The sequence below is a fragment of the Schistocerca piceifrons genome, chromosome 7, assembly GCF_021461385.2.
Source record: "Schistocerca piceifrons isolate TAMUIC-IGC-003096 chromosome 7, iqSchPice1.1, whole genome shotgun sequence".
NCBI lineage: Eukaryota > Metazoa > Arthropoda > Insecta > Orthoptera > Acrididae > Schistocerca > Schistocerca piceifrons.
This window is the reverse complement of record NC_060144.1, coordinates 272,353,682-272,380,110: the sequence shown is the minus strand read 5'-3', so window position 1 is coordinate 272,380,110 and position 26,429 is coordinate 272,353,682. Positions and strand designations below refer to the sequence as shown.

Here is a 26,429-nt window from a genome sequence, read left to right as displayed (position 1 = left end):
ATTTATTTATTTATTCTTCACAATTACAGCATATTATCTAAAAAGCTAAAATAGGCCACAGACATCACATTTCCTTGGATAGTGATAAGTTACGTATTAATTATTCATTTCCGATACTAAAGAAGAAGAGAGATTAGGAAAAAAACTACAACTACTTCTACCACTACAAAACTACATTATAACCCTTAACCAATTACCCAAGTACTGATCTACTTCAAAAATTAGAATTTGTTCTCTGTTTCTCCATTTATTTTGGTGCATTAAACTTGTACATGGTTTTTTTTGCTACTGGATCCACCCCCATGGTATCCCGGTCAACAGCCATAGTCTGCTGGGTTCCTTGGGCATCGGGCAGCATGTCAGCAGCGTTTCCACTGTAGCAAGTAATTCCACTCATCATTGTTACTTCCTCAAGTCCACACTTCCATAATTTTTAGGACAGTATTTCACTTGGTGGTCAACCCACCTCAGTCATCTTCTCTCCACCTGCAGAGTATGTTGTCTAGACTAGACGGAAGCTTGACAACTTATGGTTGAATGCCTCATGAAGTCCTCCTTGGTCTTCCTGGATACTGCAGCTGCAGTATCGTCCAAGATGTGCCAGGTTGACTCGATCCTTAATGCTGCTTTGGGATCAGACACCCTTAACACTTGATATCCATTACCCGCTGCATCTTCATAGGGCACCCAGTCCAACAATGTGTGTTCTGGTGTTCCCATACTGCCGCAGTCACAGCTATCATTCATCGATTTCTGATTTTGTGTAGATACATTGCATAAGGGCCATAGCCATTCAGGTAATGTATCAATCCACTCGATGGGTTACAAAATCTCATTTTTAATCTCTCCCTGATGTTAGGGAGAAATTCATATGTTCTCCTGCCAGTGCCTGAAGTGTCCCTTTAATTTTACCACACTGCCAGTGCCTGAAGTGTCCCTTTAATTTTACCACAGTTGTAATATGCAATCTTTTACTGCCTTTTTCGAATTGGCCTCAGTTCCAAAGCAGCTTTTGTACTTCCATTTGATTGACTTTCTTTACCAAGTAAAAGGATCCCCTTCTCCTAATTTCCAAGTTCAGTGGGCATATTCCTACAATTACTAACAAAGCATCATTCGGAGTAGTGCCGTAGGCCGCTGTTAATCTTAGTAGCATGCCCCCGTTGAACTATTCTCACTACTGAGGCTGGCTTCACTAGTAGCAATCTATGAACCCAGATGCTCACACCATATCCTACAACTGATGCTAATATAGATTGGTGATATACTCTGTCTTCAAGGGAAGCTGAAATTGCCTATTTAAAAGGTTACAATATTATTCATTACATTGGTATCTTTTCCGCCTGCTTCTTCAACATGATGTGCGGAGTTATGATGTTCATCAAGAAAAACCCTTAGATATCTTGTTACTGCACTACTTCTAATTGTTGTATTATTTAATTTTATTTTAGGGTTTCTTATTAGGTTCCCTTTCAGCAGGAGGTACACTGTTTTGTGAGGTGCTAGTGATAACTGTGACACTGACACCAGCCCTCAAGTTCATGCAGGGCGCATTACATTTGTCTTCTATAATTCTTCTGAAATCACCACTTAAAACAAACAGTACATCATCTGGAAATACCACCAGACCGCTTATGTTACTGCTGTCATGTAACTTCTATAGTCCACTACTACATCCCAAAACTCTGGACCACACACTGATCCCTGTGGACAGCCTTTTGTTATTGTCTCCATTATTTTCTTTCCTGGGAAAGTTAAACAAGCATGTCGCCCATGGCAATAGTCTCTCAAGCAATTACACAGCACTTCTGGATACCTAAATTCCTAAGATGACCAAAGAAAGATGGCCACCATAGGTTACCGAAACTGCCAGCAATATCAATCATCATCGCTAAGGTCTACATAGAATTAGTATCTGTCGCTAGCGAAACCACCTTGTTAACTGCATCTTCAGTTGACTTGCCACTTATAAACCGTACTGGTGAGGGCTCACCCCGTGTAGCAGTCTGTGATTTTGTAATCTTTTGCATTATAGTTTTTCAAATATCTTGGCGAAAACATTCAAAAGACAAATTGGTCTGTATGATTTGGGTATCATAGGATCTTTATCTTACCCTTTACTAATTATTACCACTTCAGTGTTCTTCCACTGTGCAGGGACCCTTCCTTGCAAGACACATTCATGCTACAGATCACAAAAGTAATTATCTAATTGGTCACATAAAGCTTGTATTACTTCAGCAGGGATCCCATACGGTCCTGGAATTTTTTTCTTTTTCAGTCTTAAAATTATATGCCTAATTTCTTCTTGTGCAAAGGGGTACACAAGATTACTGTTCCTATGATTCTTCCCATAACATGTCTCGTAACCTACACTGATCATCTGTCTCACCTTGTTCTCCATCATCAGGAAGTGGCGTTTCCATTAGCAGGGCAGCTGACTGTTCCCAGCTTTCTGTTACTGTCCCAGCATTCCTTCTGAGAGTAAATAAGACTCTCAGACTATTTTACATTTTCTAAGTTACCTCCACAAAATGCTTCCATCATGCCATTTTTGTTTCCCACAACTCTTCCTTAACATGTTGTTTAAAATATCTATCTATCCAACCTTCGGACTCTTTCTTCTTGAGTCATGCGTCCCTGGTATAGCTTCCTGGCTCTTCTTGTTTCGCATCTTAATTTCTGCAGCGTCTCTGTCTCGATGCAAGGTACTCCTTTAGAATGACCTCTGCTGATAGATATCGATGCCTCCATTGCTCTATGTATAGCCACTGCCAGTTCTTGCACTTCAACATCTACATTATCACCCAGCGATGGAGTATGACTCACTGGCCTAGCCCGAGTGTGTTCTTGGGCAGTTTCCCACACTAGGTCAAGCAAATGCTGAATCTGTCGCGAATCTCCACCTCATAAATACCATGGGCACGCGCACACACACACACACACACACACACACACACACACACACACACACACACACACACACACCATATTTAAATCATGACAACACACATAAAAAAGTTTACAAAACTCACAGACATGTGGCACGTGACTTCCCTGCTTTTGATTATCTCGTGATTGTGGCAAGAGAAAGGGCATCCGTCACCAAAGTTCAGTAAAATATATTTGCCAAATCATGAAATATAGTGGACTCCTTACAGTGATACAAATGCTCAGAAATAAGTATTGTTAAGTTTTTTACTCCAGTTCAATCAACAGCTAATGTGGAAACAGAAGTTCTCCAGTGGAAATGATATGAATGATCCTGAATATCTTCCCTCTCTTTCTTTGAATGAGTATGGGTTAGAAGAGTAAGAGGAAAACAAGGAGACAATATGTGACTTTTTAGGGTTACGAGTTGCGAACAGGATACCTAATGAGGCTGAAGATCCCTGGTACGAATGTGCGAACTTTCAAGTGAAAAAGCTAAAAACTAAGCCTAATCTCAATGATGTGTAAAGTTATGTAAAGGTTCCCAGTGGCGTGGTGTCACTTACTCTGAGGATATAATTAGAAAGAAAGGTACTCAACTATAAAGTAACTCAGTTGATAAGTGAGAACTTAATTCTTCCAAAAAAAAAAAAAAAAAAAAAAAAAAAAAAAAATGAAAGTCTGTCAACATAATACAGGTTCATCAGTGATTATTAAAAATATTTATTTCTGATCAGAAAACACGAATTTTCAGAATAATTCTCCCAGATAACAAACCCCATGAGGTCCAGTGGAGAGTGAGAGAGAGAGAGAGAGAGAGAGAGAGTGTGTGTGTGTGTGTGTGTGTGTGTGTGTGTGTGTGTGTGTCCGCGCCCGTGTAAAATTGAATTAGTGTTCCACACCTCAGTTATGCATGTGTCAACTGCTCAATTCTCTTCTGCACAACAGGTTTTCTCCAACCATGGATAACAACTATCTTCCTTTCTACAGTTTATGGAAATGCATTAAGACAGATTTTGTAGCAATAATCATCCACTCACTGCTCCTAAACAATGTAAAGTAAAACATACAATAATCTACATAGCCATCTTCCCCAAAATATCTGACTACAGAATGCTTCAACAGCAGTAACAACAAAAATTAGTAGTTGCTGTATTCACTTACCAGCTCTATTACTTCACTACGTAACGATGAATGTACACCCATCACAAATGGTGTTGGTGTTGACAGCACTTCAATGAGTGCTGCTGGGAGCAATGGAATGTAGACGTGGGTGTAGCGAAATGGGTACATCAGTGCTGTCAATGCTCTGCATGCTTCTGTTAGTCGAGTGTAACTTTTCGAGTGGAACAGTATTTTATGCTCAGTCATAATAGCACAGAACAGTACAAGCACATTTCGGATACCTGTTTTGGAAACATAACAAAAATTATAACAAACATACTAATCCTCAATGAAGGTTGACTTATGATTAATCACTGCTAATTCCTGATACTGCATGTACTAATTGTAAAAAATCTGTTAAATGGAGTGTAATTCACCATAAGCTTATGTTTATAATTCTATTCATAGAAAATCAAGTGTTATGATCTGTCTAAGAGTAGGATACATATGTATGAGGGTAATTCCAAAAGTAAGGTCTCCTACTTTATTATAAGTACAGAACTCTGTTTATGTGGCAGTTGGTCACACTGTTATGAAGAGTACTTCACGCGCTGTGTGTAAACATGCGCACGCCGCACACCGTTGGGAATGGAGCTCCCGTTGGGTGTTGCCGCCAAGTGCGAATTGGGCACAGCTATTCGGTTTTTGAACGCAAAGAGCACTGCGCCGATTGAAATCCATCGTCAATTGATGGAAGTGTATGGTGAGTCGTGCATGGATGTCAAAAATGTTCTTAAGTGGTGTACAGAGTTTGCAGCTGTTGGACCAAAATTCACGAAGAACAAACTAGTGGGAGACCATCAATTACTGAGGAGACAGTGTTGAAGGTTGAACGAGGCATGCGTGAAGATCGGCGGATCACCCTGGATGATCTCTGCATGTTCGTTCCTGAGGTTCCCCGAAGCACCACTCACAAAATTTTAATGGAAACATTGAACTACCAGAAGGTGTACGCAAGATGGGTGCCACACATGCTGACCGAGGACAACATGCAGCAATGAGATGATGCTTCCCGCACATTTCTTCACCGCCTTGCAGCCGAACAGGACAACTTTCTGGACTCAGTTGTCACAGGTGACGAAACCTGGGCATACCACTTTAACCTGAGAACAAGCAACAATCACGCCAGTGGCGGCATCCTTCTTCGCCAAAGCTGCGTAGCTCGTATGACACGGGCTTACAAAAACTGCCACAGTGTCTACCAAAATGCATAGACAGAAATGGTGATTATGTCGAAAAATAGCTAAATGTTCAAGATGTAATCTGATGTAAACCATTGTAGAAATGAACAGGTCTATGTACTTATAAAAAATAGGAGACCTTACTTTTGGGATTACCCTTGTATTTAACATACTTAAAATATCTAAAAATTTATAGAACCTTTAATCTCAGGCCCTCAGCCCTACTCAGATTCCAGATTTATTTTCTCAAATTTGTGATCAATAGTGACAATGATCCACATACAAATTTCTTTCATTTTCTTTAAAATTTGGTTCCACAGATGCTAGGAGTCTGTTAAAGGTTGAGACAATTGTTTCACAATGGCGGCTGTTATAAATTTACAAATTTATTTTTGTTCACTACAGGCCTGTTTTGCCTGTAGTATCATTGTAAACCATGGGGATGATCCAAGTGAAAACTTTAAAAAGTGAAATAAATTTCCTAAAATCTGTACTATCAACTCAACAGCTGGAAGGAGTTTCCACGTGTTTCAACAAATGTCCAACAGTCGGTAATCTCTAGTTACATAAGAGGAAAGGAATCTACAAATATGGACACCACACTGTCAATTTCCATTAAGTTGTAGGATTGATCTGTGATATTTACTGAGTGGCAAGTGTGTTAAACCTATGGAAATGCATCATATGATCAAAGAAAAGTGGTCATTAGTGTATGTTCCTGCAGCAGGAAGTTTGAAGGACATGTAGCTTCTGTAGAAGACACACTGCACCCATGACACACTGCATAGTGATTTTTTTTGGGGGGGGGGGAGGGGGGGGAGGGGGGGGGACATTGCAGCAGTGGAAGAGATTTTGAACGAAAACCGTTGTATTACTGTAAACAAAACGGATACTATTTTGGGTATTAGTGATGGTTTAGCATACAATGCTGTGCACGATTTGCTGCAATTCAATAAAGTGGTCGGAAGATGGGCACTACTTCAGTTAATTATTGATCAAGTCGATGCCTGTAAGGAACTTTTCCCTCAGTTTCATGTCGAAGCCAACTGATTTATAGACTGAATTGTTACAAGAGATGAAACCTGGGTGCACTATCACCAATTTGAAACAAAAAAATCAAACAAGGAATGGTGCCATAGCTATTCACTGAAGCAAAAAGAAACACTATCAACCACGAAAAGTCATGCTCACTCTCTTTTGGAATGCAAAAGAGGTAATTTTGGTACATTACATGGAAAAGGATTAAAAGTCATCTCACTCCAAGTGACTTTCTGCATTCATATATCTCAAAGAAGCACTGGGAGACAAGCAGTACAGAATCTATGAAGAGGTGAACATCATGGTGCAAGATTGGATGCATTGAGAACTAAAGGAATTCTTCTCACGAAGTATCCATGTATTTGCGAAGTCATGGAATACATGCCTTACACATCATGAGACTGCATTGAAAAATATCTTATACAGATGCACAATAAAAGCATTTCAGTACAACACACATGGCTAGTCATGCTTCGAGCACATGAGCACATGAGCACATATGAATACACGGGTTGAAATGAAATGCATTTGATGAGCATCTTAATACAAGGATGATTTAAATGAAGACCTTAATTATTTATTGTTACATGTACGAGGTAATAAAGAATAAAACAATGGAAAGCCCAGGTTGCAATATCAACAATTATGAAAAGGGTAGATGAAAAGATTGTTTGACACTAAAAACGGGACGGACGGACGCGCGCGCGCGCGCGCCCGCCCACACACACACACACACACACACACACACACACACACACAAAAGCAGGCAGGCACATCTCTCATACACATGACCGCTATCTCCAGCCGCTTCAGCCAGTAGCCGTCATGAGGCTGAGAGGAGTGAGGCGCCAGAAAGAGCACAAGAGCTGAAATAATGTGTGTGTGTGTGTGTGTGTGTGTGTGTGTGTGTGTGTGTGTGTGTGTGTGTGTGTTTTTGGGAAAGGGGGTGGGCCTTACTGAAAATAGCCAAGGCTAAGGATTAAGGGATTAATAGAGGTCAAGATGAAAGTGAGAATGGGGGGATATGCTTGAGGAACTGTTCACATCTTTGTAGAAGGTAGTGAAGTAGCAAGAGTACTGAAAAAGCTGTTAACATTCTTAAGTCGGTATTATCAGGTATGCTGCAGGTGGTCAAGTTTGTGAATTGCCACAATTTTGCAGTGGCGACTCATGTAAGTAGACAACTGGGTAGTTATCACCTGCACAGGACTCACAACATTTCACAGCATATCCTATGAAAGATTGGGTCACAGACATAAGCACTAATGGAAATGACCAATATTATACATGTGTGGTATTTCAGCAGATCGAAACAAACAATAGAAATACTTTAGAAAGTGTGGAAACAAAACTATTCTGATGATCTAGTTGACAATTTAGTTGTGTCACTGCACAAAATGTCTTTGTTATCTTGGTGCAACTTCATTATTTCACTGACATCACAATTCCTGAGGCAGTCTTAAAAATTGTCTCTAGTATGCAGCAATTTTATTTAGACATGCAATGACACCCAACCCATCCAGTTTTAACTGGTTCTGATCTTGTTATTTTCAGCCCAACTTATTCTAACGCCATCTGAAAATTGCAACAGCATCAATTACAGTTACTGCTGGATAAATCACACAAAACTGAAACTGAGAATAAAGTTACAATACATTAATTAACAATTGTTTTTGGCTCCACCATCCTATGTAAAATTTTAATAATTTTCTCCTGGCCACCAAAATTAGCAATTTTCAGCAAAAGTTTATTTAAATGTTATCACAAGTACAGTGAAAAAATTAAGGCGAGTTTTATGAGGTGTGTGAGGAAAGTAATGAGACTGACAACACTGTTTTGAGTGATTCGGCAACACTGTATTGTTCTACTTGTGTAGACCAATGTGTTAATCCCTTCGACATGCTTGTTCTGAGTGTCTGCTCGGTAAAGCCATCACGTTATTTTTCAGAGCGCCATCAGTGAAGTTGTGTTTTTGTTGTGCATTACAAAAATGGAACACAGAATTTAGAGCAATGTTATGCTATCAAATTTTGTATTACACTTGGGAAATCTCCGAGTGTGACCTCTGAAAAGTTGAAACAGGCTCAAGGGGAACATTCCTTATCAAGGGCACTAATTTTTCACCGCCACAAATCATTTTTGGAAGGCTGAGAACACACTAAAGATGAACCTCACTCAGGGAGACCTTCAACTTAAAAACCGACGAAAATATCAAAAGTGTGCATGCTGTTGCGAGATCAGATTGATGTTTAACAATAAGGATGATGGGTGACCTGTTACACACTTTCATTGCGTATCAAATTATGACCGAAGATTTGCACATGTGAAAGGTTTGTGCCAAAATGGTGCCAAAAAACCTCACAACTGAGTAGAAGAACAATTGAAGAAACATTTGCATTGAGATTCTTGAGGGAGTTGCTAATGACCACATATGGTTCAGTAGTGTGATCACAAGTCACAAATCCTGAATTTTTTAGCATGATGCTGAGACAAAGTGGTAAAGTGAGAAGTGGTACATCGAGACCATCTCAACTGAAAAAAGTGCAAATGAGCAAATCAAAGATCAAACCCATGCTGATTTGCTTTTTTGAGAGTAGGGGGTTCCATGTATAAAGAATTTGTTTCTTCAGAACCAACTTTCAACCAAGTGTTTAACAAAAACATACTTGAAACGGTCAGGAAAATGGTGAATTGAGTGAAACCAGACACTGCAGACAAGTGGAAGCTACATTGTGCAATGCCCCTTGTCATACGGATATCATGGAATTTTTGGTCTCAAAAGACATCTCTGTTGTCCCACATCCACCTTATACAACTGATCTGAGTCCTTGTGACTTTTTTTTCTTTTCCAGGAATTGAAAACTGTCTTAAAAAGGACTTCATTTTGGAGCACATTCAAAAGAATGTGACCAATGTGTAAACAGCCCAACCACTTGAAGCCTTTCAGTGCTGCTACCAAGATTGGAATGACTATCTGTCGGTTTACAGCTTTTACCACAAGGTGTAAACATAAGCATATAACATGCGATAAAAACTTTGATCCATAAAAAGATCAATCTCATTACTTTACTCACACACCTCATATGTCTTAACACAGAGGAACACAACAAGGAATAAATTCAAGCATTGGGAGTATTTTAAACCAGAATATTAAAAGCAATATTCAGATTTTGAAGATTCCAGCCGTAACAGAATAATGTGATTTGTTTAACAAATAAGCAAAACATATACGATGGAAATTATTCAAGCATCTGTACCAACATGCACACATTCCAATAAGGAGGTTGAAAAACTCTGGAGAATTACAGAAGCTGCTAAATGATAGAAAATCCCACAAGATTATAGGGGGAGGGGGGCTAGAATTATAAACTTTTGATATGTTCATATAACAAAATTCATTTGAGTCTTCAGGAGTGGTTGAGAGCATATAAGTTACTGAAAAGTCCAGCTAGAGACTTGCTTTCCAGCAGCAGATAGTATATCTTCCCAAACAGATCTCACAAAACAAAGATGGGAAAATTGGAGAAATTACTCTCTGGCAGCTGCAGGTAGCGTAGGCTACCCACAAGGTGGCCCAATCGCATACATTCTGTGCATGTGCAAGGCACTTGGCCACTCCTATCCACATGTACTCAAGCCTGTGCAGTAAGACTGCGTAGGCTGACAACCAACATGTCAGCGGTTTGTCCACCCCCGAACCACTGTGCCTGTGAGCGCTCCACTCCCCACCAGCTGGCACGTGAGCTGTAACTCACCAACTGGAAAGGTCTCTTCAGTTGAAGAGTTACACAGTAAATATGGTATGCAAATTTCTGACACAATGTAAATAATTTCAGAGAATATGTATCAACTCACAGAATAGTGGAGCCATTGATTCGTGGACAGGTACACAAACAAGACTGAAAACTTTGCTAGCTTTTGGTCAAATGACTCCAACGTGAACTCCTGCCTCTCATAGACAATACTCTTACCAACTGACCTATCCAGGAAAGCTTCACAGGCTGTCTCAAAGGTTTTTACCTATATTGTGCTCCTAAGCTAATGATCCACCATACTAATTTCCAGCCTCTCCTTATGATAAAAGGTTCATACAACACGCAAAACATCGTAGTTACTAGCGGAACTCAAATTACATAATACACATATTTGAAGTAAACCTCAATATCATATAACTAAAGAATAGAAGACATCTCATTATCTTACCCAGTTGCTGAAAAAGCAAATTAACAGATGTGTGTGTAACAGGCAGTGAAGGACTGATTGGAGGTTGCAAAGCCTGGCGATCACCAGCTCCGATGCTGAATCGAACTTGTGGGCCTCCTGGGGGTGGAACTTGAATGCATCCTAAAATATTGCCCACCAAGGTCTCCAAAGGAACTGCAATGTTCTCCACATACACAGTGTAAATAATTCCCAAGCAGCTCTGGAATTAAAAAGTGCAGAGAAATAAACTTCATATGTTAAACCCCTTTAAGGGGGTTAGGAGGTCAAATGGGCCGACTTGGAGCAGGAGAGGCACCACAGGACATTTTAATTTCCCCTGTCTATACTTTTACAAATAAATTCATAAAACTGAAAGCATGATCAGGAAGGATTCAGGATTCATACTTATAGTAGTGGAAGCTCGAAAACGTAGCAAAATACATTTTTTTACATGTGAAATGTCATCATTTTTTCACTTACTACTGGCTACATTTGTTGCTATAGGTACACTTTTCTTCCTAAGTAAGAGAGATTCTTCAATGAATTTTGCACAGCACACAAACTATAGTTACATGTGTATGAAACTCTAGAGTTTATTTAATTTATGAAAAAATGAATTAACTGTTACATTTTAAACTTCTTGTTTAGAAAAAACTCAAATTTTATAGTGAATTATCTCAATTTTTACCATAGTTTTTAATAGATTTGGAAAATTCTAGAGTGTCATACACCTGTAAGTAGTATTTGCATGCTGTGCAAAATTCATCGAAGAATCTCTCTTACTTAGGAAGTAAAGTGTACCTATAGAAACAAATGCAGCCAGTAGTAAGTGAAAAAATGATGAAATTTCACATGTAAAAAAAAAGGCATTTTGCTACATTTTTGAACTTCCACTGCTATAAGTGTGAGTCCTCAATCCTTCCTGGTCATGCTGACAAAGTTTTATGAATTTATTTGTAAAAGTATAGACAGTAAAAATTAAAATGTCCTGTGGTGCCTCTCCTGCTCCAAGTCGGCCCGTTTGACGTCCTATCCCCCTTAAGGGGACATGAACATTTCAGTGTAAATTCAGTTATAAAATTTGGTAAAAATGCAATACATTCTCTGTTACTATTAAATTGTTTGAAGTTCTGGGGTAAAAAAAATTTGAAACAATTGCTACAATACACGGAAATAAAATCTTGATCAGTTCTGACCAATTAACACATTGTGTCCCAATAAAGATATTATACAGTAATTATCACGGCAGGCTAACCACGAAAATTCCCGTGTTCTGTACTTCCACAATTACAGTTATGATTCTGTAATGAATTCAATAATGCCAATTTCTTTTTTTCTTTCCAGACAAATGTCATTGCTAACTTTACCTTCCACTGACTACTGCTTAATAAGACACTAAATCTGAACATAGGGGCCTCTCAGATTTCCTGGTGACAGTACAGATGAGTTTCCTACTAATGTGATGCATCCACAGGTGTTATTTTCTTTTGGGTAAAAATAACATCCCTGCAATATCAAAGTAATTAAGATTCAACTGCTGATCCTGAGCCGCCAATCGTAAGTGACTAAGAATCCAACACTAGGAACATAAGGTTTACACAAAAGAAAACTTAAGTGCAGAAATTGGGTCATGGTTCACCCTCTTCTCTTGGAATATGAAGCTCAGACCTTTGCTTTTGGTCATGAACTGACAAGTGGTCACACGCATAACTTTTGAAGATGGAAAGGGGGGGGGGACAGGGTTTATATATCATGCAATCAAATTTTGTATCAAAAATAAAGTCCAGTTGAGAAAACTATCAAAGGAGGGAAAATCTTTAGTTTTGCCAATACACCATCTGCACAGTCTAACTTGACAATCTGTGTACAAGATAATGGGAGCGACCATAAGGAATTTAATCTATTCCACCATCCCTAGCATCCCCCTCAAAGAATGTCAAGCTACACAGCATACATGGGAAAAGTACAGAACATTACCATGCTATCAAAAGTATTGGATTGGTGCACAAGTTCTTAACGTTTTTTCGTAAGTTTAATGAACACAACAAAGATGCATAACAGAGACTTTAGTCATCAATAATATATTCTCCTTCACTACTTACAACAGTCTGCTACTTGCTGGCGTCACTTTTCATTTTTGATTCTGTGACTGTAAAAGTCACATGGTTTCGAGATGAACTTGGCAAGCCTGCTACTTGCTGGCGTCACTTTTCATTTTTGATTCTGTGACTGTAAAAGTCACATGGTTTCGAGATGAACTTGGCAAGCCATGTTGGAAGTGCATTTTCATCCAGAAAGGAAGTTCTTTGAAGGCTATTCAATACAGAGTGTAAAAAGTGAAAAATCTGAGGGCCTAAGACCAGTTGGATATGGTGGGTGCAGAATGACTTCCCACCTCAACTCTTATATAGGGTTTTTTGTCAGTCTAACAGAATGTGGGCAGGTATAAAAATGGAGTAGCATCACTTCACATAGTACTCCTGGTCATTTTTCTTGGAATGCATCTGCTAGACATCTCAGTTCTTGACAATAAATGCCAGCAGTGATGGTTACATCTCAGGGAAGCAATTCGTAGTGCAGCACTCTGTCGCAGTTCTACCACATGCATAACATTACCTTCTGTGGATGCGAGCAGGTCTTTGTATATAGCTGCTTTGTTTGGGCTCAACTATTCCTGTCTTTTCCTCATGTCAGCATAAAGACACCATTTCTTGTCACCAGTTACAGGGCAGGAATGGCTGGTGTTGTTCACGAGCCAACTGATTACAAGCAACCAGAGATGCACATACGGCCACCCAGTGACTTTTGTGATTTTGGCTTAGGTCATATGGTACCTGTACACACGATTTTTGAACCTTTCCCACTGCATGCAAATGTCAGATGATCATGGAATGATCACAGTTCATCAAATTCGTCAGTTTCTGCATACACTGATGTAGATAATTGTGGATTAATGAATTTGAACGATTTTCATCACACCCCGAAGGTCTTCCTTCACATGGAAACTCACTAATGTCAAAATGATCCTCCTTAAAATAAGAAAACCATTTTCTTGCCATGCTCTGTCCAGTGGCATTATCCCCATACACAGTGCAAATGTTTCTGGTTCCTCTGCTGCTGTCACTCTTCTACTGAACTAAAATATGTCTGAAGTGTTTCAATTTCTCCACTTGGTAATCCATTTTCTAGCATCCATAGCTCCACTCACTATCTCCAAATAACAAAATGATCGTATGTAAACTCACACAGCAACAATGAACTACAAATAAAAACTGACAATCAGAAACCGTAATACCAATGTGCAAAACAAAAACACTCTGCACTTATGTACCAACCTAATATTACTCACTTCCATGAGAAGGAAAGGGGGACAGGTTGGGAAAGGTTAAAGAGGAACCTCCATCTTTGAGACCCTGGAAGTACAAGCACATTCAATCTAATTCTCCTTGAAATCAGCCATCTACATAACAAAATGCCTCACACCACCTAAATAAGTTGGCCAGCCTGTTGTCAAATACAGTATCTCAAAACTGGTGACCCTCCCCATCACTACCACAACTAGCATCTGCAAAACTGCCGCCAACAACCCCCCCCCCCCCCCCCCCCGGCCGAGCCTGTCCTCACCATCTAACTTCCCAGTCCCAACACATCTCCCACGCAAGCACAACCACAACCACTTTCAGACTCACAATCCTGGACCTCTTTCAGTCTTAAACCTCTCCTTTAAATCCTCCTCCACTATTCCAAAAACCTGACCTTCAGTTTCACGCCCAAATTCAACCATACTTCCATTCTATATCTTCTCATTTATCCATAACCTCATCAGGAAATACCATTTCAGCATCCAATCCTAACCCATAACCAACAAAGGGAACACTAAATCCTACCTGTCAATCATTCCTGAAAAATATCACCAAAACCCCAAATCTTCCTCGGGCTGAGTCCCTTGCTATCTATGACCTGATTGCACATCATTGTCATCCTCCTCCTTGTGGACAAAGTCTCCATGACGGAAAGACAAGACCTTGAGGACTTGGTGGCAGAGGAGCTATGTCACCTCTCTGACACCTCAAAATACAAAACTGTTCCTAGTGGCATTATTCCTTACAACAGACTGAGCTGCAGAAAATGCTTAAAACCACAGGCCCATAAAAGGACTTTGTTTCCATATAACTCTTACCCCTCTTGATCTGTGCAGCCTCACTTTTTACTTGCGTCCCAAAAAAACACAAAAACAACCATCCTGGCCACCTCATAGTAAATGTCTTCAAAGCCAACACTGAACACATCTCAGTCACAGTTGACCAGCACTTCCAACATCATGCACAGCCTCTCAATCCTATATACACCAACTTCCCGGAATACCTCAAATCCATCACCTTCCCTCTCCCACCTGGAACCCTCCTCATCAGTATCAATGAGACCCCACTCAACACAAACATCCTCACATTAATATACATCTGTACTATGCAAGCCACCTTATGACTTGTGGCAGGGATTATTTCTGGTGCCACTATTTTATTTCCCTTTCCCTGTTACATTCAGAAATGGCACATGGGAAGAATGATCGTCAGCAAACCTCCTTTTTAGCTTTAATTTCTCAGATTTTCTCATTGTGGTGATTTTGCAAGATATGTGGGAGGAAGTAATATCTTACCTGACTCTTCCCGGAATGTACTCTCTCCAAATTTCAATAACAAATCTGCACAATGCCTCTCTTGTAATGTCTGCTCCTGGAGTTTCTTGAACATCTCCATAACACTAACACCAACTAAATGATCCTGTGACAAAATGTGTCACTCTTCATTGGATGTTGTCTGTCTCTTCCATTAATTTCAGTTGATCAGTATCCCAGACTGAAGAACAATACTGGCCAAACAATTGTTTTGTAAAGCAACTTCTTTTGTTAATGAATTACATTTCTCTAAGGTCCTTCCTAAGAATCTCAGCCTAGCACTGTCATTTTCTACTATTTGTTTTACAAGGTCTTTTCAATTTACATTGTTCTGGTATTTTATGGTGTTATTGTTTCTAGCGATATGTCATCTGTAGTTCAATTTTACAAGTACTAGATTACTTCATCTATTTATGTGCAATATCTTAAATTTATTTACTTTCAGGGTCAACTGCCACAGCCTGCACCATTCATCAATCCTCTGCAGGTATTCCATCAGTTTGCTATAGTCTTCTGGTGTTGCTGCCTTCTACAACTGCATCATTTGTGAAGAGCCTGGTGGAGCTTCTAAGATTATCCACATCGTTTACATACATAGTAAACAGTAACGGTCTTGTCACACTTCCTGGAAGTTCTCTAGAAATTACATTTATATCTGTTGAATTTATTCCAATTAGAATGACGTGTTGATTTCTATCTTCAAGAAAGTTCCAAATTCAGTCACAAATCCAGCCTGATACTTAGTAAGTTTGTATTTATTTGTTTTTCACCAAACAACAGTGCGGAACTGTATCAAATGTCTTCTTGAAGTCAAGAAACACAGTATCAACCTGAGCACCAACGTCTTAACAGTGCTCAGGATCTCATGGATGTACAGAGTGAACAGTGTTTCGAAGATCTCTGTTCGGAATCCATAATGACTTTTATAGAAGGTATTTTCATTCGTCAAAGTATCAAAATGTCAAAATAAGTGAGTATGAAACATATTGTATAATTCTACAACACACTTATGTCATTGATGTATGCCTACAATTATTTGCTTCTGTCCTAGGACCCTCCTTGAAAACGGATATTACCTGTGCTTTTTCCAGTCACTAGTACCCTTCCTTTAGCCCGCTGGCTCGCCACATGGTCTAATGCACTGATTCCCGACTGGGAAGGTGTGCCGCTCCCTGGCACGAATCCGCTCGGCAGATTCGTGTCAAGGTCCGGTGTGCTGGCCAGCCTGTGAAAGGTTTTAAAGGTGATCTTCCATCTACTTCAGCAAATGCGGGCTGGTTCCCCTTATTCCACCTCAGTTACACTGTGACGACGATTGCTACGCAAACACCATTTCCACGTAAGCGTACACCATAATTATTCTACCATGCAAATATTTGGGGTTACACTTGTCTGGCATGAGACGTTCCCAGGGGGGCCCACTGGAGGGCCAAACCACACAATAATCCCTGGGTTCAGTGTGGGGCAGCAGTGGGGTAGGTGGAGCGCTGTGGCCTGTTGCGGGGTTGTGAACCACTGAGGGTTATGGTGGGACGAAGCCTCTCTCTCGTTTCTAGGTCCCCAGTTTGATACAAACATAAACAAATACCCTTCCTTCAGTGATGTACAATAAAGTACTGCTAGATGGGGAGCAATTTCTTTTGCACGATATCTAGAGGATACTGCTGGCATCTCAGCTAGTCCAGATGGTTTGCATTAGTAGACGATTGTAGTTGCTATTCTATTCTGCAATAACTTACATTAATATCTGCCATTTAAGCATTTATGCGAAGATTGAAAGGCAGGACTGTATTAAGATCTCCCACAATGAAACAGTTTCTGAAGACTGAATTCAGTATTTCAGTCTCATAACCATACATATCTGCCTCTCCCAACTGGCACCTGAAAATCTTCGTAAAACCTCATGTACCGTCACCTTACCCCTAACTACTTCTCTTTTGAGGTCCAGATCTAAAAACAAATTAGGGGGTCTGCTACGAGACCCACGATGGCTCCATCTTTTGTCAACTTTCTCACTGGTCACACGGAAGAGGCAATCATTAAGACCAAGATGTTGTGCCCACTGGCTTGGTTCAAATTTATAGATTTACTGACAATGTTCTTGTGGTCTGGACTTAAGATGAAGTTCCTGCTCCTGTGGAACCTACCCCATGCAGCCACCCAAAACCACTTACTCCAGTCCCCAATTTGTGAATGTTGCGCATGATGTTCATCAATTACATTGTGTTCACTGTGCAGCATTTTACCTAGAAATTACCACCATTAAACTGGCTGAGTGCATTAATGGACACAGAAGAACCGTCCAGCTTGGGGCATCCACTACCCAGGTACCTCAGTGTCTGCTAAATCATGTAGGTCATTTTCATTTTCCCCACCTGATACAAGATTCTCTCTCTCTCTCTCTCTCTCTCTCTCTCTCTCTCTCTCACACACTCACACTACTCACACTCACACTCTCTCTCTCTCTCTCTCACACACACACACACACACACACACACACACACACACACACACACACACACACACACACACACACACCTTTCTTCTTCATTAAATTTTTATGATTTATCCCTATTATTTTTTTCCTTGCTTTGTTTCTTTGATCTTTGATCTTTGTTTCCTTCCTCACCTCTTTTTCATCCCCACCCTCCTCCTGGTTCTTGTTGCACTCTCCTTTTTAATGTTCCTCAAACCATCTATCTCTCCTCCACAAGGGAAGAACCAATGGTTCCGAAAACTACAATAGTGTTGGGCCATTTACTTTAAAAAGTGTCTATCGGCATAACAAAAATATTGGCCAGTAATCCTAACTCATTATATCCAGCCAATTTTCTTAAAAAAACACATCACAAGAAAAGCAGCTTGGTTCTCAATCATACCACAGTCAAGTCACTTGTAAAGAAAGGAAGTTAAGCTTACTTTTCAAAACTGTCAAACCATGGTAACTCCAAAGCAAAAGTGGTTAACCTAGCTATCTATTGAAGCTTTGATTGTAAAAGAGTTTAAAATTTTCAGTGATGTACTTACTTAACTATAACTGAATGATGGAATATTTTGGACTTATGTAAGCAACAGCTTATTTCTACTAAAAAGCAACTAAAGCTGGAAGAGTGTATTTAAGACATGAAAAAAATTTGACATTACTCCTAAAACCCTAATACAAATCCAACTGGTTTGGAACCAGTGACGTGACAGCTACTGAGCTTGCCCTTTATAGTGCCCATAATGTGGTCAAGGGACATCTCCCTACCACTCAAAACCATGCTACTGAGCCTAGGAAGAGGTTTTTATACCCTAAGACAATAACATCTAGGTACAAAAAGCTGATGCATTGTCATCCGTATTACTTAACCTTGTCCTTACAAAAGCTGTATTTGAGGTGAAATAAATAGGAAAGGGCATCAATCTGAATGGAAATTTGCAATTGCTAGGATATGCATACGATATGACAGCTACGTCAGAGTCAGCAGAAGAAATGATAAAAATAATGGCGGACCTGAGCAGTGGTGTAGAAAAGTGGGCTTGAGAATCAACCTAGAGAAAACAAAAATGACATAGCTAAGAAGAAGAATGAACCATGACATGCTTGGGGATTTACAGGTGGGAGATATGAAACCGAATATAAATGAGAACTTTAAATACTTGGAATCATACTTCAACCAGAGAAATAATGTCTACCTAAAAGTGAACTAACAAATCATTAATGCTTACAGATCATGTAACAGCATAAAAGCAAAACTGAAATCAAGGTTATTCTCAATGAAAGTTAAAATGGAATGAGTAGCACCAGGAGCAAGAGAGAAATACTGATGGCGTTTGAGAGGAAGATCATGTGGAAGATTTTTGGGCTAGCAAAGGAAGAAAAATGATGTAGCAGAAAAAACAATGAAGAAATATATCCAATTATGACTCAGCCTAATACTATACAATCAGCAAAGTTTAAGAGATTATGATGCTGTTTCAAAAGAATGGTCAGAGGGGAAGCACTTCCCCCCCCCCCCCCCATCATAATATCACTATAAAATTTAGCTATCTCTATTGCCATTAAAAATATTCAAAACAGTAGCTAAAATATCATCTTACTCTGAAAGTTTCTATGTAGTCCAATCGTGACACGAGTACCAAACATTTTGGGGCATACATTATGCTATGGTGTGTGATAGTCGGTATACTGCGTGTCAGACTGCCAGTCAGGGCCCTTGGATGGGCGTTCTCCCCTTCCACAGTGTCTTCTTCCTGTAACAATAAAACACATGCATGTAAAATGTATGCAACATACCGTTTTAAACAAACTCTAACAGAAAGTAACATAAGCCCATCATTGTGTAATTGTAGCAAAGAAGTTATGTAGCCTGTTTGTTAAAAATTAGTCCATACAAAATTGAGCCAAATAAAAATAACTTTATTTACCACCACCATTGAAAGCTGCCCTCAGCTCCCTCTTGCCATGCACACAACCACTACACACACTTCCTAACATCAATAACCTGAACACACATATGCAATGGTGCACAAGTTCAAACTGCATACTGTACCAAAACTTTAAACCATTTACCTGCTTCATTGTGCACTGGTCACAAGAGCATAACTATGAAATTCATATTTCTGGATTCTCATTTTATCATTAACAACTAACTTTTTCTTAAACAGAATGTAGGTCACTGTCAAAGCTTAGAATTATAGATAAATTTGACGTAAGAAGTTCACCAAGAACATTTAATACAATGTAAAAGGGTAATGAGGTTTAGTATTCACCCATGTCCCTGTATTTTTGAACTGTTCCCTTTCTGCATAATTCTTCATGAATTTCCGATGTTTCTATGACTGTAGGGGTTAAACAGATATCAACTTCGACAATAAATTGCTTGTAATCTGTAGACACTATATTATTTATTTGGAAAGTAAAGTTATTTGTTAAGTACAACTACACAATGGAAATATTATATAATTAACATACCTCGTCTACAGGTTTGCTTGGAGTAATAGCAACAGTCTCGTTGAAACAAAGGCAAGCGCAATAATGTCGATTTGCATCTATGTCTGTAAGTACAGAAACAAAGAACTTTGGTTCCTGTCTCTCTGTTGACAAGGCCCATCCCTGAGGCTGGCAAAACTAGAAAGAAAGAAAATTCTAATGAGAACCTGAAATGAAAATTGGCCTAGGGAGGAAGTATCAGTAAATGAACTGTAAATGTGAAGGAACATACCCATTCTATGCCTTCAATAAATGGTGTATCACTCCAGTCTTTCTCTGGAAACCTCTGGAGAATAATACCACTACTTATTCCACTTCCTGCCAAAAAGTTAAAAAACAAAAAAGTATAGTACAGGAAAATTTTAAATCCAGTGTATTAGAATCTAAGTCCACTAAAACACACTAAATTACTAAGTATAATTATTATTCCCATTTAACAATGTATTTACATTTTTCAGCAACACAAGATTGGAAACCAAATTTAATTTTCATTCTACTTTTATGTCCACCACCCCACAATTTTTCTTCAATTTCTTATTCAAATTAATGTCTGAATCCCTTGTATCCTTGAGACTGATGTTCTCCCCTTTTTCTTCCTTCCTTGTGGTTCCAATTCCACGATCCATCATGGCAATCTCTCCTCCGACATCCTTTTCGAACGTCCATAATCAAATTTGTTACATCCATTTTCTTCCCAATGACTTCATTTGTGACCCTTTCCCAATTGGGTATCCCTGCAGACCATCTCCAGTAGCCCTTTCAGTTGCCATCAATCTTTTATTAACTGGGATTTAATTTTCCATACTTCATAATGCTTCTAATAATAATTTGGAAGATCTTTTCCAGTTTTACAACTTGTTCCTGGTGTATGGGTTTTAAAGAATAACTTGCAAACTTGTGTAATACATCACCCTCTGTCAGGGCCACACCAAGTTTTCAACATCAAGAGTTCTAATATCTGAAGAACTACACTAACTGAAAACTACACAAGCCAGAAATGTCAACAGTATACATAATGTGTCAAGAGAGCAAACCGAGAGAGAGCTACGCCTAAACAAGCAACTTTCTGCAAGTGGCTGGATATTAGATAGTCTGATGTCCAAGTTACAATCAGCAATTGCATTACCTTCTCACCTCGCTCACTAGGGTATCTTTCCAACACGCATGGCACAGACATGCCCTGTAGGCGGCCAAATTGATCATTTCGCTGGCTGCCAGCACTGTTGGTTCCACATCCTTTGTTACAATGGCATTATTGGCAGGTGCGGATACCAAATCCGTGCCCAATTTAATGGGCACACAAGGATGATAATGCCCGGGTCTATGTCTAAAATGCTTACAAAGGGTGGAGAGACATGCTGGAAGCCCAGCCAGCGGTTCCACTGGAATTTCAGTAGCTGCAGATGCAGCTGCCAAGGCCAAGAGCAACGCAAAACGAGCCAGCTATTCTTTGCCATGTTCAAAGAGCTGCTAAGCTGCCATCAAAAGGAGCAGCTCAACTTCCATTGGTTGTTCTAACCACACTGTGGAAGATGAACACTGCAATGACCTTAAGGGTATACGGAATGAGTTTTTCGATGAAAAAAATCGATTTTTTGGTAAATGCATTTTCGAAAAATTAAAATATTTGGATGACGTGAATAGAACTATTTTAAATAATTTTTTAAAATAATTTTGACACACGATGCTCCGCACCTTGTATATGAGACGCGAAATATACTTGATATAGACAGCCTTGCCAGAGATATAATTGAGCACAAGAGAGTTAGCTTTTCTGTTGGCTACACTGCTAGACAGTTGACAATAGATTCTGCACCATTTGTATTGTTTCCTTCGTGAGTACATCCATGTCATTGTTGTGAAAGTCGTATGTAAAGAAGTCACTGAGTTTTCTTTCCTTCAACATGCCAAGACCTAGTCTGAAGGTATTTAGAAAGCGTGTACATTGGCGCAAGAAAGTAAAGTGTACTAAAAATTCGTCCGATTCATCTTCATCAGTATCTGATGTCCCAGTAGCGACTAACCTCAACACTGGTAGTGATACATTGAGTGATGCTGCTGCCACTACACCGGAAAGTGCTTCAAGAAGAAAACTAGCTGGAATTGAAGAAGAATACAAGAAACTAAATGCTGGGACTACAAAATATGAGGTAATTAATGTCTCTTTGATAACAGACTTTTGGAGAACAATGTGTGCTGCAAACAATGTGGAAAATGTGGTGTTTCATTGAAAACAAACTTACATGTAGGACTTGCTTGTCAATTAGAGTTGATGTGCAGTTATTGCGAACACAGTGTTACTTTCTTCAATTCCTCACGTTACTGCAGATACAGGTAAACTATACGATATAAACATTAGACTGGTTTATGGATTACGGTGTATAGGAAAGGGCAGGGCTGCAGGTGCCATGTTGTGTGGTGTGATGAACCTCCCTCCTCCACCTTCAAAATTTAACAAAGACATAACTGCAATAGGCTCTGCTGTAGAAGATGTGGCACAGGAAAACATGAAAGATGCTGTTGAGGAAGCAGTTGTTGAAAATAATAATAGCAGAGACTTGTCCATAGCTTTTGATGGAAGCTGGCAGAAGATAGGCCACACATCTCTGAATGGTGTAGTAACAGCTACAAGTGTGGACACTGGTAAGGTAGTTGATGTGGCAATACTTTCCAAGCATTGCAGATGCAAGGAGAAAATGAAAAATAAACATGAAGAGGAGTGCATGGCAAATTACTATGGGTCAAGTGGTGGTATGGAAGTTGCTGGTGTAAGAAGTATTTATCAACGCTCAGTAAAATGGTACAATGTTAGATACATAAATTATCTTGGAGATGGTGACTCAAAGGCTTTCAAAGAAATTGAGGAACTGAGACCCTATGGTAACGATGTGAAAATTTCCAAACTGGAGTGTGTTGGCCATGTTCAGAAAAGGATGGGATCAAGACTTCGACGGCTCAAGGCTAGCATGAAAGGCAAGAAATTGAGCGATGGAAAAACTTTAGATGGGAAAAATAGACTGACAGATGCTACAATAGATCATATTCAGAAGTGCTATGATCTAGCAATAAGAATACAGCAGATGCAGAATTAATGAGAAGAGCAGTCTGGGCTCTGTTTTTTCATATAGCTTCAAACAATGAGAATCCCCAACATGGGCTATGTCCAAAAGGAGACGATAGTTGGTGCAAGTACAACAGAGGCAAGGTAACTAAGAAACAATACAATCACCCTCATCACCTGCCACCTGCCATAATGGATGAAATAAAACCAATAGTCCGAGACCTCGCAGATATTAGTCTACTAAAGAAATGTCTTAATGGCTGGACTCAAAATCCAAATGAGTGTGAACCATGTGATATGGAATAGACTACCTAAAACTGTGTTTGTGGTTATAAACACGCTTCACTTTGGCGTTTATGATGCTGTTTCATCATTCAATCAGGGCAATATAACAAAGTGCAAAGTTCTGCAGAAGTTGGGGCTCTGTGTAGGTCTACGAACTGCCGCAGCTATGCTTTGTTTGGACAAGGAACGGCTCAGGTCTTCAGATAATGCCATAAAAGTATATTCAAAGATGGCTAGACAGCATAGCAGAGCCATCAAGAGGAAGCTGTTTGACGATTCTGATGATACAAGCTATGGAGCAGGCTTGTACTGAAGTAAAAACTTTGAAGCTAATTTCCCGTAACTTTAGTTTTTTTTGTGTATAAGGTACATTTTCTCAGGGCCTATTTATAGTAGAAAGATGAAATTTTCTGTAGTTGTTCCTTAAGACCTTCTAATATATCAGAATTAAAAGATATGTGGAATTATTTTGTATTAATGGATGTAAATTTTAAAATACTTGTTAAAATGTATAACTTTTTCTAACATTTACAAAAAATAAAATATCTGAAAACTATACATTATTTTTTCAAAATTAATAATTCAGCATAGAAGCAGAACATATCTCTGCGTTCTGTGAAAAAATCAAGAGTATCGTCCAAATAACAAATGAGAAAATGTTCCTAACTTTTAGCTCAATTTAACATTGTAAGCATAGGGCGTTCCGTATACCCTTAAGTAATAATCATGGTACAGGAGTGGCAAGCCCATTGCATTATACGATGAGGGAAAAATACTGAAGTCGTCTGTATAGTTTGTAGGCCCTGAGTTGGTTCCTTAGGTGGTGGCAGGCTATGTTCATGTCACAGCTATAACTGGTTCTGTGTCTTGTTAACTTATTGTCTCTGACCACGACACCAAAAAGTTGCCAACTCTTGTATTAAGACTATAATCACTTCTGCACATCCCAGTTGATGCCCAAAATGCAGATCCAAAACACCAACACACCCTTCTGACAACAGGGTGTAACACATGATTGCAAGAGGCAGGGAGTAAACACAAGAGATCCAACGTACAGGGCCATCATCAATGCGGAAACTGTGCCAGACTACGGCCTTTTACTAAGGCTGTGCTGTGCCGTGCTGTACTGCACTGTACACAGCTTGGAAGTGCAGAAGAGCATTATCCACCGGCATGGTTTGCACCCCCCTGTCTAATTTGAGTCTTAAATGTTCTGACCATCCATTCTGCCTCTGAGATTTATGGTGAACAGGAACGAGTGGTGGTCAGGTGTTTTATACAACTACAGTGACAGAAAACTTTGAACTCCCGACACCATAACTTGGGGGTCTGTATAGGAAACCAGCATAGCTGGTGCACCCTAATTGCAAATACAATTGTGAGTGTCCTGAGGATGGATTTCGCTATTGTGGTGGACACCCATGCTATAAAGAGGAAGTTCAACAGTGCATTCAATAGTATCAACCACATACACCCAAGAAAGGAATCGGCAAAATCTCTATACCACAACTGAGTCACCCAAGGCCACAGCAAAACCTTCTGGGGACGGACCATCTGGTTCTCCAAACGGGCTTAACTCTGTCTCACTAGATGTTTGATACAGGTGCTTATCACAGGCCAATATACAAACCATCGAGCTAATACTCTTACGCGAGATCTACTCCAGTGAAAAGAATGCAGTAACTGGAGAATTTACGAATGGAGTGAAAGTGGGACTACACCACATTAAGAGGCTCTTTCATACTGAAATAAGGTCAAAAGTTGGGATGGATGTCCTTAGCAAAGCACACAAGCCATCCAATTTGAACTGCTGCAACAATGCTGCACAACATTAGGTCATGACCTGTTGCTACTGCTACATCTTTGGCAGTGATGGGAAATTCTTGTAGTGTTGTTTCTAAAGTCTTATCAACTGCAAAACAAACTGTGTCTTCCCTATCAAACTGCATATCAGGCCCTGCGGGTTACCTGGACAATTGATCAGCATTAGCATACTGTGTGGTGAGGCAAAAAAAGGATACCATAAAAATAATTGCTGAGAAATAATGCTCACACTATTGTCCATGGCCCATCTTGTTAGGGAGTCCAATGGTTTGTGATACATGAGCAAGTGAAATCTGAAGCCACACAGAAAAATTTGAAACTTTTTAACACCACAGACAATGACCAGTGCCCCTTTCTCTAGCTGGGAGAAATTATTTCAGGTTGGAATGAGAGTCTTAGATGCATAAGCAAGCGGTTGTTCTCATCTGTCCATTTCTGTGGAATAGTTTGGTGGCAATCCCATGCTATTGTGTGCTAGTAGCCAGTATTAAGGTTTTCTTTGGATCAATTGCAGCAAGTAAAGGGGCAGACCATAAGCAATGTTTTAGTCACAAAAAAGCTTGCTGACAAGAGTCTGGCCAAACAAAATTCACATATTTATAATGGAGCTGATTTAGAGGGTGTGGGACTGCTGAAGCATTTGGTATGAGTTTGCCATAATAAATCACCTTGGCAAGGAACAATTGCAGCTCCTTCAAGTTTCAAGGGACGGGAAACTTATCAATTGCTGCGATGGGCTCATCGAGTGGTTTAATGCCCTCTTTATTAAGAGATGTTCTAAACACTTGACGCTGCATGCAAACATTGTGCACATTTCAAACTTACAATGCAGACCAGCCGCCTGTAAGTTTTCCAAATGTTCTTCCCTGTAACAATTAAATCATCCAGATATGTTGCACCTTCCGGATATGGTGAATTCTCCTCTCTATAAAATGCTGGGAAATTCCTGGGGCTTGGCCAACACCGAAAAGCAATCTAATAAACTTATAGAGGCCACATAGTGTACTAATAACAAGTAACTGTTGCGACTCAGCATTGAGGGCAACTGCAGACGTGTCTCTCTCAAATCAATCTTCGAAAAATAGCGTCCAC

The 26,429-nt window shown here is 39.6% G+C and overlaps 1 protein-coding gene across 2 annotated transcripts in view; it reads right to left on the bottom strand.

The window, feature by feature from the left end:
- The window catches only part of LOC124804707 (myotubularin-related protein 13), a 216,491-nt gene that overhangs the window by 174,865 nt on the left and 15,197 nt on the right, over positions 1–26,429 (bottom strand). For both annotated transcript variants that reach the window (XM_047264966.1, XM_047264967.1), the window contains exons 2-6: positions 20,400–20,485; positions 20,150–20,305; positions 19,276–19,428; positions 10,518–10,737; positions 4,096–4,337 (exon numbers count right to left, since the gene is read on the bottom strand). In XM_047264966.1, coding sequence (XP_047120922.1) covers positions 4,096–4,337; positions 10,518–10,737; positions 19,276–19,428; positions 20,150–20,305; positions 20,400–20,485 — 857 coding nt within the window. The remainder of the gene's footprint in view (positions 1–4,095; positions 4,338–10,517; positions 10,738–19,275; positions 19,429–20,149; positions 20,306–20,399; positions 20,486–26,429) is intronic.